Source organism: Pezoporus occidentalis, unplaced genomic scaffold, assembly GCF_034315485.1.
Source record: "Pezoporus occidentalis ecotype Australia unplaced genomic scaffold, CSIRO_AGI_Poc_V1 ctg115, whole genome shotgun sequence".
In the NCBI taxonomy this organism is placed as follows: Eukaryota; Metazoa; Chordata; class Aves; order Psittaciformes; family Psittacidae; genus Pezoporus; species Pezoporus occidentalis.
In genome coordinates, this window is record NW_026912940.1 from 1,559,664 (window position 1) to 1,578,448 (window position 18,785).

General features: G+C 39.9%; 1 protein-coding gene across 7 annotated transcripts in view; it reads right to left on the reverse strand.

Annotated features, from left to right (window-relative positions):
• Window positions 1-18,785, reverse strand: part of DGLUCY (D-glutamate cyclase) — a 185,476-nt gene that overhangs the window by 32,674 nt on the left and 134,017 nt on the right. For 2 of the 7 annotated variants that reach the window (XR_009968458.1, XM_062638503.1), the window contains exon 1: window positions 419-499. The exons of 3 other annotated variants lie outside the window; for them this stretch is intronic. Coding sequence is in view for 2 of the 4 variants with exons in the window: in XM_062638503.1 (XP_062494487.1) it covers window positions 419-451 (33 nt within the window). In the remaining 2 variants the exon portion in view is untranslated. Of the gene's footprint in view, window positions 1-418; window positions 518-6,864; window positions 6,941-18,785 lie in introns of those variants that run through there. 2 more of the 7 variants (XM_062638529.1, XM_062638493.1) reach the window with 2 other exon arrangements.

Consider the following 18,785-nt stretch of genomic DNA (forward strand, 5'->3'; position numbering starts at 1 on the left):
CAGAAAATGTCATTTTAATATGTTCCACATGTATTATACTTTTCAAATACTAATTATGTAGAAATGAATACTCCCTTGGCTATTCTTCCACTGGAAAAGCAGATGTATAGACATTCAAGTCACTTGTCATATAATTTGGAGTAGGAACAGAGATAAGTACCCTAATTACAATCAATATCTGAATCTTTTTACGTCCTTTGGAGATTAAAGATATTTTTTTCTTCAATCTGGTCAAAGTTCACACAAAGTTTTTCCCTCAACCTCAACTACCTAATAACTAAAAAGGGCTTATTACATCACTATAAGGAAAAAGTAAAAGATAGCTCAAGGTAAAATAACTTGGCTGCTTATGATTTTAACCTTAGTTACTTCTAAATAAAGAAACTGAACTTCTCCTCCAAATAATCAAATTACCAACCTCCAAGTTTTTCTTTAATTCAGAAGAGGCCATTCTTGATGTTGTTCACAAGAAGTAATACATATGATAGAAGCTGTGCTGCTTTTTTTAAAAGGTGCCAGTAAGTTAATGTACAATGAGAAGTTACAACCTTCTAGCAAAAGTTAAGTTTTCTGTTAAAGGCGCACAGATTTTGCACTCTGTGATAGTACAGTTTCGCTCTGACAGTGAAGCAGAATATAAGTGAAACATTTCATTCTGAGCAATTCATTCCTTAATTTCAAGTAAGAGCAGTGATATGTTTTGACTGAAATTATACTCTCATCGTAAAGTATCCAAAGACATCCAAATTTTTTCCCAAAGCCTGCAGAATTCTGAGAGGTTAAGTTTGGTGCACTGAAATATAGAGTAGGTTTTGTATTTATTCCTAATTCTGAAATCTTTGTACAACACTGTCAACCAAAAGAAATCAGTCTGATTTTTTTTTTATGAACATTAACTTACTACTCTCTCTTTCCATCTTTTCTGCTTTTACATTATCACTCTGTATGTGGCACACAAAAAAATCTGCATTATAAAATCATACACAATTTCAAACACACACTTTAAAGATACCAAGCTACAGGACTGTGAACGTCAGTAATACCAAAATGTTGGCTGTAAGTACCTTACAAAAACACTTGGGCTTGTAGCTCCTATTTGTGAACCTAGCCCCTAGCTGCAAAGCAACATACGTTGTTGGTGACTGGTTAAGAAGTGAGTAATTTAAACATTAACTCTGTATGAAAGCCGACTGATTTATTTCTTTCAGATGAGAAATAAAACTCACCTTATGACCATTTGATATCACTGAAGTTCCAGTGGAGATTTTACTAAACTACAGGGAAAATCCAGTAAGATTAACATTCTAACTTTAGACCTATTTGTTATACAGTATCAGTGATGGATGCTGCTGCTGTTTTTCCTTATTAGGTGCTAAATTTAGATAGATGATAAAAACTGATAGATGTTTATAGTTGTCCTGGGTTCTTCAGTAGCAGTCATTTTTCTCCTTCTTAGTAGCTGGTGCAGTGCTGTGTTTTTGACTTTCGGCCTGGGAACAGCACTGATAACACCAATGTGTTTAGTTATTGCTCAAATGTTTAGTCTGACCAAGGACTTTCTGAGTCTCACGCTCTGCCAGGGAGGACGGGAAGCCAGGGGGAAGCAGAAACAGGACACCTGACCCAAACTAGCCAAAGAGGTATTCCATGCCACAGCACGTCATGCCCAGGATGTAACTAAGAGTTACCCGGAAGGGCTATTTCACTGCTCGGTTGCGCTGGGTATTGATGGGTGGCATTGTATTCCTTATTTCCCTTATCATTATTATAATTGGTGGTAGCAGCAGTGATTTGTGTTATACCTTAGTTACTGGGCTGTTCTTATCTCAACCCCTGGGAGTTACATTCTTTCGATTCTCCTTCCCGTCCCTCCAGGAGGGGGGTGGGGAAGGGAGGGAGTGAGTGAGCAGACTGTGTTGGTTACTGATTGCACTTAAACCAGCACAGAACTTAAAACAGTTCTTTTTGGCACCCAACAAGGGCCACAAAGGGTTGAGATAATGACAGATCTGACCATCAGAGTGTATCATAATTGTATTTATGATAAGCACTCATTGTTTTGGATTAATAGTCACTCTTCACAATGCTGATTTATTGGCTCTCAAAGTTGCTGTTCCTGATCTCACAGTTTCAGCATGTACCTTACTTACAGCCATTATTTGCTGTGTTAGTGTTTATCAGGTGGGGGGCTTGGGCTAAGGTTCTTGTCTCATTGTACTTTATGGTAATGACTTGTAATACAATAGAATCATTGATCGTGAAACTGATCTGGCTTATGTTCCCAGTGTGGTCACCACCTTTATACTTTGGGAGGTATATAACAGAAGTGCTTAGCACTTACACATCTTTTTTCTCCTTCTGGAGTGGTCAACCTGTGAAGGAGACATTCTCTTACCCTCCCAGCCCCCCCCCCCCCCCCCCATCATTTACAGCATCGTTTGAGAGTTTTGAAGGTTTTGAATGGACTTTAAATACCCTTGAGACCTGTTTGCTGATTGTGATGGGGATCACCATGTTGGCATGCAATAAAGAGTGTGTTTTACCATTTCACCTGATCTCAAGAGTTGAGCAGAGTCTGGTTTGGGCCTTGTCTGGGGTTAGACGACGATATAGGAGGACCAAGAGATTTTCCCCAAGTCTGGAGAGCCATGAGTGGCAGGGTGCATGGGATAGTATGGGCAAGTACCTAGGACAGCGGGCCTCTCCAGTGCTTTAGAATTTCACCACCGAACAACTGCAAAATCCAGAAGAATTAGTAAAACACTTAAATGAGGTGTGTTGTCATGGTCATACCAGAGAGGGACAAATCACAGCAACATGCTGGGGCTTGGCCTATGCTTACAGGGCCTTATTCAATACTACCTAGCACCTTCAAAAAGAAAAAAATATCCCTGGATCTGAGGGCAGAGCAACAGACAATGCAGCTACTTCAGTTCCAAGCACAGCAGCTACACCATCCCCAGCAACAAGTACAGTAGCTACACAAACTTCGGCAGCAACAGACAGCGCAGCTACTCCAGCGACGAGTACAGCAGCTACTCAAACTAGGACTGCAGCAGACAGCACAGCTACTCCACCTCCAAGCGCAGCAGCTACACCACCCCCGGCGACAAGTACAGTCGCTACTCAAACCAGAGTGATAATCACTGCAGCTAAACCAGAGGACAGTTCATACCAATATTGGTTGCCCTTGTACACAAGAGGAAAAGCAAAAAAGAGGCAAGAAAGATGAAGCAAGATGAAGAAACAATGTACTCACCACCCGGGACAGTATCTGATCAGGAGTCATCATCACATGGTGAAGAAGAATCATAGAATCATAGAATAGTTAAGGTTAGAAAGGACCTTACGATCATCTAGTTCCAACCCCCTGCCATAGGCAGGGATACACCCCACTAAATCATGCCACCCAAGGCTCTGTCCAAACCATGCCACCCAAGGTTCTGTACTTGGAACTCACGAGGGATGGAGCATTCACAACCTCCCTGGGCAACCAATTCCAGTGCCCCATCACCCTTACAGTAAAAAACTTCCTCCTTATATCCAATCTAAACTTCCCCTGTTTAAGTTTTAACCCATTACCCCTTGTCCTTTCACTACAGTCCCTAATGAAGAGTCCCTCCCCAGCATTCCTATAGGCCCCCTTCAGATACTGGAAGGCTGCTATGAGGTCTCCACACAGCCTTCTCTTCTCCAGGCTGAACAGCCCCAACTTTCTCAGCCTGTCTTCACATGGGAGGTGCTCCAGTCCCCTGATCATCCTCGTGGCCCTCCTCTGGATTTGTTCCAACAGTTCCATGTCCTTTCCATGTTGAGGACACCAGAACTGCACACAATACTCCAGGTGAGGTCTCACAAGAGCAGAGTAGAGGGGCAGGATCACCTCCTTCGACCTGCTGGTCACGCTCCTTTTGATGCAGCCCAGGATACGATTGGCTTTCTGGGCTGCAAGCGAACACTCCTACCTCATGTTCATTTTCTCATCGACCAGCACCCCCAAGTCCTCCACAGGGCTGCTCTGAATCTCTTCTCTGCCCAACCTGTAGCTGTGCCTGGGATTGCTCTGACCCAGGTGTAGGACCTTGCACTTGGCATGGTTAAACTTCATAAGGTTGGCATCAGCCCACCTCACAAGCGTGTCAATGTCCCCCTGGATGGCATTCCTTCCCTCCAGCGTATCAACCGAACCACACAGCTTGGTGTCATCGGCAAACTTGCTGAGGGCACACTCAATCCCACTGTGCATGTCAGCAACAAAGATTTTGAACAAGACCGGTCCCAACACCCATCCCTGAGGGACACCACTCGTTACTGGTCTCCAGCTGGACACTGAGCCATTGACCACAACTCTTTGTGTGTGGCCATCCAGCCAGTTCTTTATTCACCAAGTGGTCCATCCATCAAATTGATGTCTCTCCAATTTAGAGACAAGGATGTTGTGTGGGACAGTGTTGAACGCTTTGCACAAGTCCAGGACATCAACTGCTCTACCCCTGTCCATCAGTTCTGTAGCCCCATCATAGAAGGCCACCAAATTGGTCAGGCAGGATTTCCCCTTAGTGAAGCCATGCTGGCTGTCACCAAGCACCTTGCTGTTTTTCATGTGCCTTAGCATGCCTTCCAGGAGAATCTGCTCCAAGATTTTGCCAGGCACAGAAGTAAGACTGGTCTAATTTCCTGGGTCATCCATTTTCCCCTTCTTGAAAATGGGGACCTCAACCAAGCTACAGAACATGCAAAAAGATTTTAGCCGTCAACCAGGGGAGCACATCATCACCTGGTTTCTCTGATGCTGGGACAATGGGGCCAACGATCACGAACTAGAAGGTACAGAAGCCAAGCAGCTGGGATCACTTGCTAGAGAAGGGGGATTTGACAAAGCAATTGCAAGAGAGAAAAAGTCCCTCAGCCTTTGGAGACGGCTCTTGGCAGCTGTGAAAGAAAGGTTTCCATACAAGGACGATGTTATGAGTTGTTTGGCCAAGTGGACTACTATAGACAAAGGCATCCAGTCTCTGAGGGAATCAGCCATCATAGAGATGATCTATCACATCAAGCTGAATAACGGGGATATACCCATAGACCCAGATGAAGTCGAATGTACACAACCCATGTGGCGAAAACTTACACGGAATGCACCGTCATCCTATGCCCATTCATTGGCAACAGGAACTTGGAATGACACAGTACCACTAACAGTGGATGAAATGGTTCATAAATTCCGAGAGTTTGAAGACAATCTCACCCCTTTCATCATCTCAGCTGTGGAAAAACTGTCCCAGGACCTCAAACAATTGAGGGACGATCTATCTGATCTATCCAGCTCTTCACGTGTACCAACACACATCTCAGCTATTAACAAAAGGCACCCTACTGTTCGAGAGAGAAGATACAGAAGGTATATGCCATGGGCCACCCTATGGTTTTACCTGTGGGATCACAGAGAAGACATGAGAAAGTGGGATGGAGAACCTACCTCAGCTCTGCAGGAATGAGTGTGTGAATTGAAGATGAGAACAAAGGTCAAGGCTGATCATCCCATGAAAGCTGCAGATTCAGTCTCTGGTGAGCAGGTTCCCAGATGGAGTGGAAGAGATGATTTTACTCTAGCTTCTGTGATAGAGAAGAATAATCCCTTTCTTTAAGACTTCAACATACATAAGCTTATGGATGAAACAAGTGGCATGAGACTCAACAGTAAAAATAAGCAAGTGTTTTATTCCCAAAATATATGAGGCTATATTCTCTTCCCCTGTTATTCCCCTTATTATTATTGGTGGTAGCAGCAGTGATTTGTGTTATACCTTGGTTACTGAACTGCTCTTACATCAACCCGTGGGAGTTACATTCTTTCTATTCTCCCTGTCCCTCCGTGAGTGGTGGGGGGCAGGGGGGGTGTGGAGAAAAGGGGGGAGTGAGCGAGCAGGCTGTGTGGGTTACTGACTGCACTTAAACCACGACAATAGTAAAACTACAGCTCTTCCTATTTGACTTTCTCAGGAATGGCTAGTTTCTATGCAGTATGTTATTTCCATAAGCTGAGGAGTGTCAGTTTGGATTCCCCAGTCATCTCTAGGAACTCCTGGAAAATTGTTGGAGTCATCATTCCATAACGAGAGAGAAGTACCAAGATAACTAAGGTCTTACAGTATCTTTTTCACTTTGTCCTACCAGGATGCACAATGAAATGTTCACACTGGCTTCATGGGGCCCTCAAGCAGCACTCTAACTAAACAGTCTGGTACAGCTGTTCATCAGTTATGAGGATCTACTGCCTGGCAGAGCTTTTTCAATCCCTTTAATTTTGTTCCAAGATAGTTTCAGATAACAACAGTTATCTCATGGGGGTATGTTGAATCATGATGCAGATAAAGACAGGGTGCAGGATAAGTGACATAAGGAGAAAATGCTGACAGAGCTTATGAGACAGCTGTCATGCCTGAGGCCATCCTATGTAGTGTCCCTTACTAAGGGACCTTAAGATTTGGCTTTCTAGTCTGGGTTGTCTTTAATGGAATGAAACTCTAAAGGAGACTGACACAGTCCTGGGTAACCAGTTTTGAAAATCAGGTAATTTACTATCTGAAAGAACCCATGTTCTAAGTCATGCTGCTCACATCAGACTCCCTGGCTTACAATACCAACAACCAATATTGTAAAGCTTCACAGCATTGAAGTGTCAAGATCACTCTCAAAGAACCTTTTCTTAAATATTTGGTTTCACATTAGAAGCACAATAAACACTTTTCTTTTTAGAGGTTTACATGAAGATTCAATGTATTTCACATGTAACTTGAGTTTTACACACTGAACTTAATAAATATTAAAATGCCTTGCCATCTGACACATCAAGATGGCACTTACCCACTATTGGTTAGTGGGCACTACCACATCCTGAGGTGCACTTCCGGATCTTAACAAGGGTAATGAAACTTCAAAGCTGGAAAGAGAAGGACGATCTGTAAAAACAGCGTAAGGAGCTGGGTAATCAGATGGTGTTGGTGGTATGGCATGTGTCACATCAGAACTTCAGAACGATGAATCAGTTTGTTAGAAACAATATTGTATTGAAATGGCATAATAGTAGAAAGATATATATATATTCAGGAAAAAACTTTTCTTTCTATCAAAGTGGCGGTCAGGAAGTACAGGTATGTATCAGCTTTGGCAAAGTTCTAAACAGATCTTGGGCCTGGATTTAATAACTGATGTAAAATTCTTAGGTGACATCTTCACTTAGTATGTATGTGCAGCATTACTCCAGTAGAGCTAAGCCGATACACAATACCTGATGAATTTGGCACAGCTGATCTGCAAAATACTGCATTACCTAGACAAAAGCAATTTTTAGGAAGGCCAGATTTGTAGGGTGAATATTTTTTAATTCCAAAATTGTGATCAGTGGTCACTATGTGAAGCTGTAAGTTATTAACCATTTCTACATGCGGTTCTTGGCACACTAGTTGAATATGGGTGACTGTGTGCAATGAGGTGCTGATCTTTGCTGAGGTGATTGCAATGGAACTGGTTCTAAGCCTCATCTTTGTAATGGATTGTAACAAATATGCTGTTTCTCACAACTCATGGTAGGAAAAAGGCATGTTGAGAGGAATGTTACTTTATCATGTTAAAAATCCTGCTGCTCTCAAGAGGCGTTCCCTTGCCTGTCATATCACTTAGAGATTCAGGAGTTTCTACCTTTAAGCCTCGTCTGGTAACAAAGTTAGCTACTGTGAGGTAAGAATTGAATATTCAACAGTAATGCTTGGAAAAAGTGACCAATACCAGGCACCTTTACCAAATGCAATCCAACATGAAGCAAGGAAAATGCAGTTGCAGACAAGATTTTACAAAGAGGTTGCCTTATCTTTTAGACAACTTGATGCTGGACATAGTAACCTCTCTGCACCACTCTATTCTTTGTATGTCCCAAGCTACTCCTTGTTTCCTTCCTCTTTGTCTACAGTATGCCTCTGTCTCTGTCTTTTCCCTCCCCGAGCTCAGGCCTCCATAACTCCAAGCTGGACATGCCTTTGTTGGGCTTGCTTCCTTGGTTTGTCTGACTGCATCCTCTGGCAATGTGGGAGTTTGGATGCTTTCTCTTCTCCCACTAGCTCTTTTTCATTTATATACTTCTTGTATCTCTCAATTGTACCTTGAACTGTCTCAGATTTCAGTCTTAAATGAGCTTTTCCTGTTCTCTGTCTGAGACAAAATAATCTAACTTTAGAAATCATAAAATACAATAAATGCAGTTTCCTATCTTGTAAGATGCAGACTCCTCTGAACCTCAATATCTGTATATGTAGATAGAGAGATATATCTCCTTTTAATATTACAGATAGGCTTGGATTAAGCATAGTTTTTCTAATAATTTCCTCAAATTTTTACAGTGGAACCACCAATTAGCCTTGAAAGTTATGCATCTTTACATTAAATTGTCAATTGAGCTATAGTTTATAAAGCATTTTTACAATCTGCAAAGCATAATCTCTTTAGAGAAAAAGAAGGAAGTGCAATAAGTGAAATGCTTTGTGTTACCGTAGAGTTTTCAAAATGGAAAAGTGAACCTGTAAATTTCATAGATATTTAAAAATGAACATAGATTCTTTACAGGCCCACGTTGTAAATTATTCATTATCCAAGAAATGGAAAAATGTCATTTAAGTGTCAGAAAGATTATACTTTGAGATGCAGTGGGCGTGTCCATAATGCTGTGCTAAACCACAGCAGATAAAAGTGAATCAAAAATTATATAACAACACAAAAGGATTAAAACACCCTTCAGAAATTTCAGGGTGACTGCTTTACCTTTACATGTCAAGAAAAAATCATGAACTAAAACTAAACCTACATATTTCTGTGGTATTAAAAAAAAAATCAGCTGAGAATAAACAGCCTGTAAAAATTACTCATGATAAGAGTAACAAACAAGTTGGTTTGAAGACTGCAAAGTAGCTAATACCAGTTTCTGATGTCACAGATTGCAGGTCTGTTTCTCCAGTGGTACTGACACACTAATAAGAATCTGGTTTAATGCCATGACTTTTCGAAGTGTAATCATAGAGACTTGCTTGTAAGGAGCCAAAAGACTCTTACAAAACACAGTCTTACATTGTTTATATCACTTTTGTCCTAGTTCAGTTTAAAGTTTGATAATGACAATGGGTGGTGGCATGCACAGGTTCAAAGGCCAAAAAAGTGCAGGGGTCACTACCTAACACTGCTGAGCATATTTTTTTAGATGCTGTCACTTACCCAAAGCTACTGCTGCTCTAACAGGAACAGCAGGGTAACTTGAAACATGAGCCAGCCCACAGGCTGCCTTTACTGATAGATAATGGAAACTAATCTAAACTAATTATAATCTAACAAACCCTTTGTGTACTATGCCTTGCCCTAGTGTGAATATGGTTAGAGAGGTTTGTTAACGTAAACATGGTGTAAAATGTCCTGCTGTTTAATCATCAAACTGATTTGAAATTCTGCCAAGAAACTTCTGTGAAAAGCATAAACTTTGATTTTCCAACCAGGTCTTTCTGTTATACTTGTGATGTTTTATTTGAAGAATCAATTAATGATTCTTTCTCTCCCCATCTGCTATGAATCATTTCAAAGCACAGAAGTGCTTTGTGTATCATTCCAAAAAGGAAGTGCTTTGTGTGTTTTCAGACAGCAGCTCAACCAGCAAATTAAGATTTGACTTTACATTTGAAACACAGTGTATTTGCCTTTGAAGTTTGTGCACCTTTAGATGAGTGCTGCAAATCGAAATTTAAATTAGTTTCTATTAGTTTTTTCTCTGCTGTGTAAAGCAGCTAGCCTATGCTCAAGATCCTGCAGATTGTGTCAGGATGAGATACTGATGATAGAATCAATGTATCTTTGATGCAATCTTGTTTACATGCAAAAAAGACAACGTTTAGTTTCTCCCAGTACATTAAGAACAAATAACAGAAAGCAACTACCAGTTCTAAAGCAGACGTTTCAGACAGGGCTGCATGTTAGTGTGACATGCCTTGCACAGCCTCCCTGAACTTCCACCACTGCATTTGTAGTATTTTACACTCAGCATCTGCTCTGGGACAAAATACACTTCTACTCAGATGGAGAAATGTGGGAGAAATGAAAACAGTTCACACCAGGGCCCTGCCCTTTCATGGGCACAATTTATGCAATATCTCAGTTCTTAAGGCTTTTTCGTCCTACAAAGAATGAGGCCTCAGAACTTCATGCACCCTTCCAACCCCTTGTAATACCTGCATACCCTGCTCCATCATCTTACAAAAATACATGATCAACAAGCATTAGAACAGCCACCTCATTTACATGCACCTTTGGCAAGGTAAGGTATACACATAATAGGTGATGAGGACCTTTATCAAGATTTAAAAATGCCACTTTCATGCCTTTGACTCTGATGACAAGAATATTGGCTAGCTGCAGTAAGAGAGACAGCAAATGATCCACCAGAGGCTGTTTTCGTATAAGATAACAAGTGCTTATTCAACTTCAGCAAACTGAAAACAACCCATGAGGGTGGTATTTTTAGTTTTCCAATCTACACTGAGCTACAGAAGATTTTTAGAATTGCTCCACAATCCTTTGGGCTGGGTCCAGCCACCAGTTCTCCATCTTGGCCTCTTCTGGCAGTGAGACAGACAAAGGATGCAGGGAGGGCTTTGCCTACAAGCCACCAGTGCCAGCCTCTCCCCTGCCCCCTGAAGCAGCACTGGCCAGTTAGCAGAGTACTGCGCACTGGAGCTGCGATGATGAGTACTGGCTGGGTAAAAACTCCTAAAGTTAGATATTTTTTTTCTTCCCAGTCTTATTCATGCAGTATGAAAGTGGAAGTCCATAGGACAAAAGTCCAGTGGCTTGTACTGCTTTGACTACAAGGCAGCAGCAACAGGTGCTTATTTTGATAAGAAAGTATGTCACCGCCTAGGTTATACCCAGTCACATCATGCATAGTCATAGGGCTGACAGGGTGCCCACTTCTCCCAAGGAATTCCATCTGGAGGTAAGCAGTTGAGTGATGCTCTGCTCCCTACACACCACAAATACAGTGTCATGCTCCTGAAAAAAATGTTCCATGCTCCTGCTGTCAGGTCATTCAGGCTCCACCAGAATATGCCATTTCCTTTGCATTCACATCTGCAAGCAGGTGCCAAATCACTACATCCACTGCTCCTGATCAAGCGGTTCTGCAACTGCAAGCAAATGCAGCCCATGCATTTACACAAAGATAGTGTCCTTGAAATGTGCGTGCCTGAGTAGGATGTGTCTGGGGAACCTCCAGTAAACTGCACCTCTCCAAACACTACTAGGAACAAACATCTTTGCCTCCACAAATATCTATGATGGAGATGCTGACTTTCATGGCTCCTCTGCTTCCTTCAGGTCTTAAACCAAGAAGTACTGTGAACAGCTCAAAAGGACTGACTATCATTTCCCTGATGGAACTGGCTTAAGCAGTGTTATTTGGATAACCAGGTGAATCAGTGGCAGGCTCTGCAAGAATACCTCACTGCAACTTCCAAGTTTAAGTGTAGATCGTAGATTCACAGAATAGTTTGGGTTGGAAGAAACCTTCAAAGGTCATCTACTCCTGCAATGAGCAGGGGCATCTTCAACTAGATAAGGTTGCCCAGAACCACAGCATGTGGATGGTTCCGACACCATCAGTCTGTCATGGTATCTTCAGTGTGTCGCCGCTGGTGACAGCAGCACCATGGCTGTGCAGCAAGTGCAAGGGAGAAGTTTAGGAGCTCTGCTAGGCTTGAGTCTTAACACAGGTCATGTGAAGAACTTCTCATACAAGTTTCTGTTTACAGTCTAGATCAGGTATCAGATGACTAAATGCTGTCATACTGTTAGCTGTTCAGTGGCTTACACAATACACTACTGTGTTCAACCCAGTTATAGCAGACAGTCTATTTCAAAGTGCTACCTTTGTGTGCAGTTTCAGCAAACTCGAAATGTTGAAAAAGATACACAGTTCACCTTTCTGGCTCCTAGAATTAATCCTGATCCTTTGTTCCTTTCCTCTATGTTCAGTGGGTAAATAGAGTAGCACCTGTAGGCCTATCACCCTCTTACCTTCTATCAGTATTAAAATATATTTTTTAAAAAACCAGCTCAGTGTTAAAGAGATGACTCATAATGCTGCAGCATCAGTTAGCTGCCTTGAAAGAGATGTTAATGTCACCATTTTGATTTTCGTTACCAAACAATAAGAAGGTAAGGGCTAAAAATGTCTTGCACATTTTATATCACATTTTATATTTTTTAAATATAAATAAGCTACAGAGATTGGTGTGTGTGTGCTGTACTTCCAAAATTCCATTTTAATATAGATTTGAGCCTGTATTTCATATAGAAGCAATAGAACAAAATTTAAGCTATTGTGCTTGTTTATTTATTTAGGGTTTTGTCCCCAAATATGGTTGAGATAATATGCACAAAACTCTGCCTCAAAGCTTACAGCTTAAGGACTCAAACCTATACTACTTCTATGAATATGAGTAACAGGGATAAGTAGATTAGTAGTCCTCTTGAGTTCAAGGACAGATAAAGTGCTTAAACATTTGTTGTATTGTACTTCATCTGCATAAGTGTTTGCATACAAGCCATATACTGTATAAAGATAAATTATATAGTACATAGTAAAGAAAGATGTGACAGAAAAGTTAAACACAGAAAAATATATAAGCAATGCACATAAGCAATATACATGTTTTTTCAAGCACATGTATGGAACAAGAGAACAGCCTTGATATAAAAGTAAGTTATAATTAGTATCGATGAACCATACAGTTTGGAAATAAGGTTTAGCTCTATTTCCTTTTTTTTTTTTGTCTGTTTAGCAACTACTGATTCTTCTTTTTTTCTCTGTTTTCTATATACATGCCACACAGATAATTGCAATAATGTACCTTAACATTCTGTATTCAACCTATCTAGAAGGGGGCTTTAAGATACTAAGTTTTGAATAACCATTTTTATTCTTGGATTTTTTTCACTTATTACATATCCTAAGTATAGATAGTGTGCTAAGTTTTGTTTTATTTTGTTTTAAAACAGGAAAAGACTCTTTGCTTGTTAGAGCATTGGGTTTCAATCTGGCTGAATTTTCTTCCTTCTCTGAAATGGATTTTTACTTTCCATTTCTTCATAGTGCCTTAAGAGTTTTATGGTATGGGTTAATACACGAATAAAGTAAAAATAATTCAAAATATTATTACAACAGTATTCTCCAGAAAATAGGATTACAGCTACATCAAGCCCAGTATCTTGACTTTGATAGTGGTCAATAATGCATACCTAAGGAAGATGCATACCTAATTTCACACCTAAATTCAGAGCAGACATTGACAAAAGCTTAGCTGGGATATTCTTCCTGTATTCCATGACCTGTGGTTAAGGAACTTTGGAGCTAAGGGTGATTTCTTTGCTTGTAGAGGTTGATGTAAAAACTGATAGTCACGTGGACTTTATCTTGTATAACTGCAGTTTGCAGCATATCATACGGTTTCCACTCGTTATCTCCTAAACTAATTTACTTGGGGAACTGTCTATCCAGACAAAAAACAAGAACTTTGCATGGATTGTTTTATCAAGATGCCAGTTCCAAAGCTAATACATTTAAATGCAACTAAACTATCATTATATTGGAATGCAATCTACAAACACAGACATTCCTTTCATCCTAATTCCATAAATATATATCTTTTTGAGACAAGCATCTTAGAAGAGTGTTCCAAATACAATTAATTAGCAGTTACCAGCAGTGTCTTCTCCCAGAGAAGGGTCAGACTACACAGTATATGCAGTGAAAAAATACAAGACAAATTAAAAGCACTCAGCAGCTTGCATTATGGGCTCTAAGTCTAAATGTACAATTAAAATAGAGCATTCACATTTGCTAAAACTGAACTGTGAAAAGCTATGGGTTTTGTTTCAAATTGATTAGTCAATGTGTGGGATTTGGATTGTGAGGGAAAAAAAGTAGTGACCGGTTCAAACACAGTTTAATATTTATGTAGCTTCTCTTTTAATCAGTACGAAGACAGGTTTTTGGGACTGCGAGTATTTAGGATCAGAATTTCTGGACAGAACAAGAAAAATCTATAAAAACAAACAAAAAAATCATCCAGAGCAGGGTATATTGTATGGTATATTGCTATATCATACCTATCGGCGTATTTTTAGTATACAAAGACAGAAGCACATTACAATCTGAATATAGGCTGAAGGTGTTTCTCACTACAGAAAGAAAAGAGAGGATTTTAAGCAGCTAAAAGGAAGATGAACAGGCATCAGTTACTAGAACTTGGTGTGACTTCCAGACAGACTGATCTAGCAGAAGAAAACTGCTATTAAAAACAAATAGTTACTACTACTAAAATATGTGAAAAGATGATGGTAGCTAATGACCATCATTAGCATTCTCTACTGATAGATTTTCATAATAGAAATCTCTATTGTCATAATACTTGTCTTTGTAAATTAACCAACTTTGACATGGAAATTTGGTATACAAGGCTAATTTTGAATCTGTTAAGTACTTCAAACTGCAGATATATGAGATATGCAATCATCATGTCCATGGGAAAATTGTCAGAAATAATGCAAGTTCACTGGAGCATGAAAATACAAGACTGGAAAGAAGTGAGACTTCCCTGCTTGACATCAAAAATACAGTTTACCAGAAATCATATAAAAGAATATGAAACTCTCTATAAAAACCAGCAAATCTGTGTCCTCCTGATCAAACAATAAACATGTTTGGAGTTTTTCATTTGGTGGTTTGGTTGTTGTTTTTTTTTTCCTGTTTACTGGAAAGTTTTAAGCCCAAACATTCTGAGTAGACCCAGCTTCAGTCTGGAAAATATTACAGAATATTTTCCACTCCCTTTGAAGAAGGAAACTCTTGTGATCAGTACTTGGTTTCAAACCCAAGGCAAAACAAAAAAAAAGTGTGTGCATACATATATATATATAACATAAATGCATTAATTCCATGGTTGAGCACATAAAGCAAACAGTTCTCCATTGAAGAGTTATTTCAAGACTGCATAAACGTAACAGAATAAAAGACAGTCCAAAAAGAATATCTTACAGTTCAAAGAATAGAATGATTTGCATGTGACTTTTCCATGGTTACTAAGTATACAAAAGAAAATACGCAAATCAGTGTATTAAGTGGGCACTGTTTGAATATAATCTACGTATAGTAAAAATAGCTAAGAATATTAACAGAAATGCCTCTACCTTCAATGGCCTTGGGTTCGTAAACTCTGCAGAAGTCACATACCTCAAATATCTTAAACAGGAATAGAGAGGACACCATGCTTACAGATGGCCCTTTTTGCTACTGATAGACATTTATTTTTGATGGACAACTAATTTCTGACCATGTTGTGGTTTACCATTATAGTAATTATCAGCTTCAGTGAAGAAGTCAAAGTTTGCCCAGTTTTCAGTTGTGCCCAAAGGGCTTTCATTGTAGCCTATTAATGAGAAATTTTGGGGGCAGCTTTTTGCTCTGGGTCTGTATATTGCTCAGCATCAAGAAATGCCAATATATAGGAAGGGCTCTTCAGGACTACTGCAGTGAGATGTAATCTCTTACCTGCACTGAACACTTGTCCTGTAACTAAAATGTAAGCATATGTTTTCAGTTATAGATTGAAACTTCTGCTGAAATAACCTCAATACCACATATCATGTAATAACATTTAGAATTAATTCATTAAATCTTTTTTTAATAAATCAGAATACATTTGTGGCTTCTTTGAAACAGCTTACGAATATTGTAAGTAACTTGACTGCTGGTGTATTTACTGCATGAGTAAATAATAATAGGTAGATGCAAGACAAGTAAATAACCAGGAAAGATGAGAGGTAAGCCTCCAGTACTTAGCTAAATATTAGCAATGAGCATTCTGTGAACACAGGATACTAAGATTATTAATAAGATAGGCAGATTTCCTTAGATGTTTGGGGTTTATTGTTATTCTAGGCAAGGCTGTTTTAATAAGACTGTATGATTTCTATATGGATCACTTTTAAGAAACTCAACAGGAATAAAGTTTCCAAAACCAAACAGCCAAAATAGATTGAATTGTAGCCCAAAACTTCAACTGCATAAGAGGATGCACTGTTAAGCTTAAACACAGAGAGGTAAAAGCGTTAAAAGGAAGAGACGAGTGATGATGTGCAGATGTGGAGCATCACCTGCAGCTGTGACAATAGCATCCTTGACTCTGTAACTGAAGACGAATGTTGCTGCTACTGTAGCAGAGGCAGGGAGTGGGGGAGAAGGCTGCTCTCTTGGGGTGTGTGGGTGGGGTGAGAAGGCATTTACTTCTGCAGAGAAAGGGAAGCACTGGGAAGATTAGGCAACTGCTGCTTTAGAGGAGGAACGATTACTCTTTCATAGGATGTCTCCAGTCAGAAAGGGTACATAAAAGGCAACAGAAAGCATGATCCTGGTCTGGCTTGAAGCACAAGATTAAATAAGGGATTAATATTCTGTGTTTGTCAAAAGCAGGAAGAGTAATATTTTTTGCAGAAATTCCCTTTGTGGTCATTTTAGGTGGGACAGAGTTAACTTTCTTTACAGTAGCTAGTGTGGGGCTACGTTTTAGATTTGTGCTGAAAATAGCGTTGACAATGCAGAGGCACTTCAATTACTGCTGAGTAGGCTTTACACAGAGTCAAGGCTTCTCACAGCACCACACCAGCAAGAGGGCTTGGAGTACACAAGAAGTTGGTGGGGACACAGCAGGGACAGCTGACTCCAACTGACCAAAGGGATATTCCATGCCACAGGACGTCATGCTCAGCAATAAAATCTGGGAGAAGAAGAAAGAAGCAGAGGATGTTCAGAGTGATTGCATTTGTCTTCCCAAGTAACTGTTATGTGTGATAGAGCCCTGCTGTCTTGGAGGTGGCTGAACACCTGCCTGCCAGTGGGGCATGGCGAATGAATTCATTGCTTTGCTTGCACGTGTAGCTTTTGCTTTACCTATTGAGCCGTCTTTATCTCTGTTTTCCAACTTCTACTCTCCTGATTCTCTCCCCAGTCCTGATGGGGGTGGAGTGAGCAAGCAGCTGTGTGGGGCTTAGATGCTGGCTGCCTTTAAACCATGACACCCTTCATCTCCTCTCTGTCTATCCATCAAAGGGTAGTGCTCCAGGACTGCAGTAGATTCATGTTCAACCCCAAACAATTCATAATTCTGTTGCTTTATTACTTGTTATCCAAAAGCAATTATTTTGTCTCGTGTAACCAAACCAGTAGCTCATGCTTGTCTACCGTCTTCAATCACATAGCTTTCTAAAGAAAAAAACTGTCACACAGTGGAACAGTTTAACCATTTTATTTATCTAAAGACTTAAGAAAATAAAGGAAAGCATCTCATAACAACTCACAACCACCTAAACCCAAATCTTTTGATGGGAAGACATTGTAAAGCCATGTTGCAGATATATGTTATTCAGAGAATGCATGATTAAGTTGAATTCACACCCTACCTTCTCTACATATTACAAGTAATTCTAAGAATCTGAGGGGTTTGCCTCATTTGACTCCCCACTAGAGTCATTGGAACATTGAGTCCAATGGGAAGCAAATCAGTTACTACAGAGTTTCTAGAATGATATGGTGAATTTGGTGTAATAAAACCTGGTTGGATAGGAATGCATTCTTCTGAAGCTTGAGAGAGATGTGGTATTAATCTTCATTAAATCCCAGAAAATGTTGGGGGTTGAGGAGGTTGAAGTAGCTCAGAGTTAATGGAGTTATTCACAATGTCAATAATCTGCACTGCTGTAATGTTCTCCATCAATATGGTAACCAGCAACCACAACAGAAAACACAACTTTGAATGTGACATGTTGTAAGGAGAATGCCAAACCTCACTCTCAGCTAGACTGAATAAATGACAGCCAAAGAAAAATTGTTCAATGGGACATTTCTTTGCATAGAAGTCTAACACTTCAGAGGAAACACAAATCCTGAGGAATTTACAAAAGAAGTGCAAAATTTCTTCTGACCAGCTGGGGTTTTGATTTGCTCTTGAAAGACTGGCACATCAAACACTTTACACTAGAAAACAGGTGTACTAAAACTGAGGTTTCTAACATCTAACTAACCCTATGTTTCCCCTATAAGCTCTTTACCTAAGAAAACTGAAAGAAATTAGGCTGTGTACGGATTACTGAAAGCTCAAAGAATCGCAGCCCCTGTTGCATAACCTGTACCTACAGCAAACGTTACTAGACATTCTGGGGTGAGGGAACTATTGCTTCACATTCTGATTTTGCCTATCAAAGAGGCAGATCCAACAAAAGCATGGAGGAGATAAAAGGTAACAATTCTTCACTCTCTTTTAAAACTAAATCATTATGGGTCATAAGACGAAACTAGAAGTGGCAAAGTCAAAGGAAACAAATGTAGGTCTTTCTTCATCGACTGCACAGTTAAACCTCAGAAGTTTCTTACCCGAATTTGCTGTGACACTAGAAGGCTGCTATTGGCCAGTGCTGGAGACAGGACACTGAGCTAGATATACCCTAGTTTGTATCCTCAATCTCATAAATCAGAATGGGATGAAAATTTAAGAATTTGTATCTGGTGTGTGTTCATGGAATCATGTTTATCTACTGGTTTTATAATTTTTTATTATTATTCTTTGAAACGAAAAATAATACTTCAAGATTTTTGTCAAAACATTTTCCTTGTCCTTTTAAAGAACTTTTTAGTTGTAATGCTG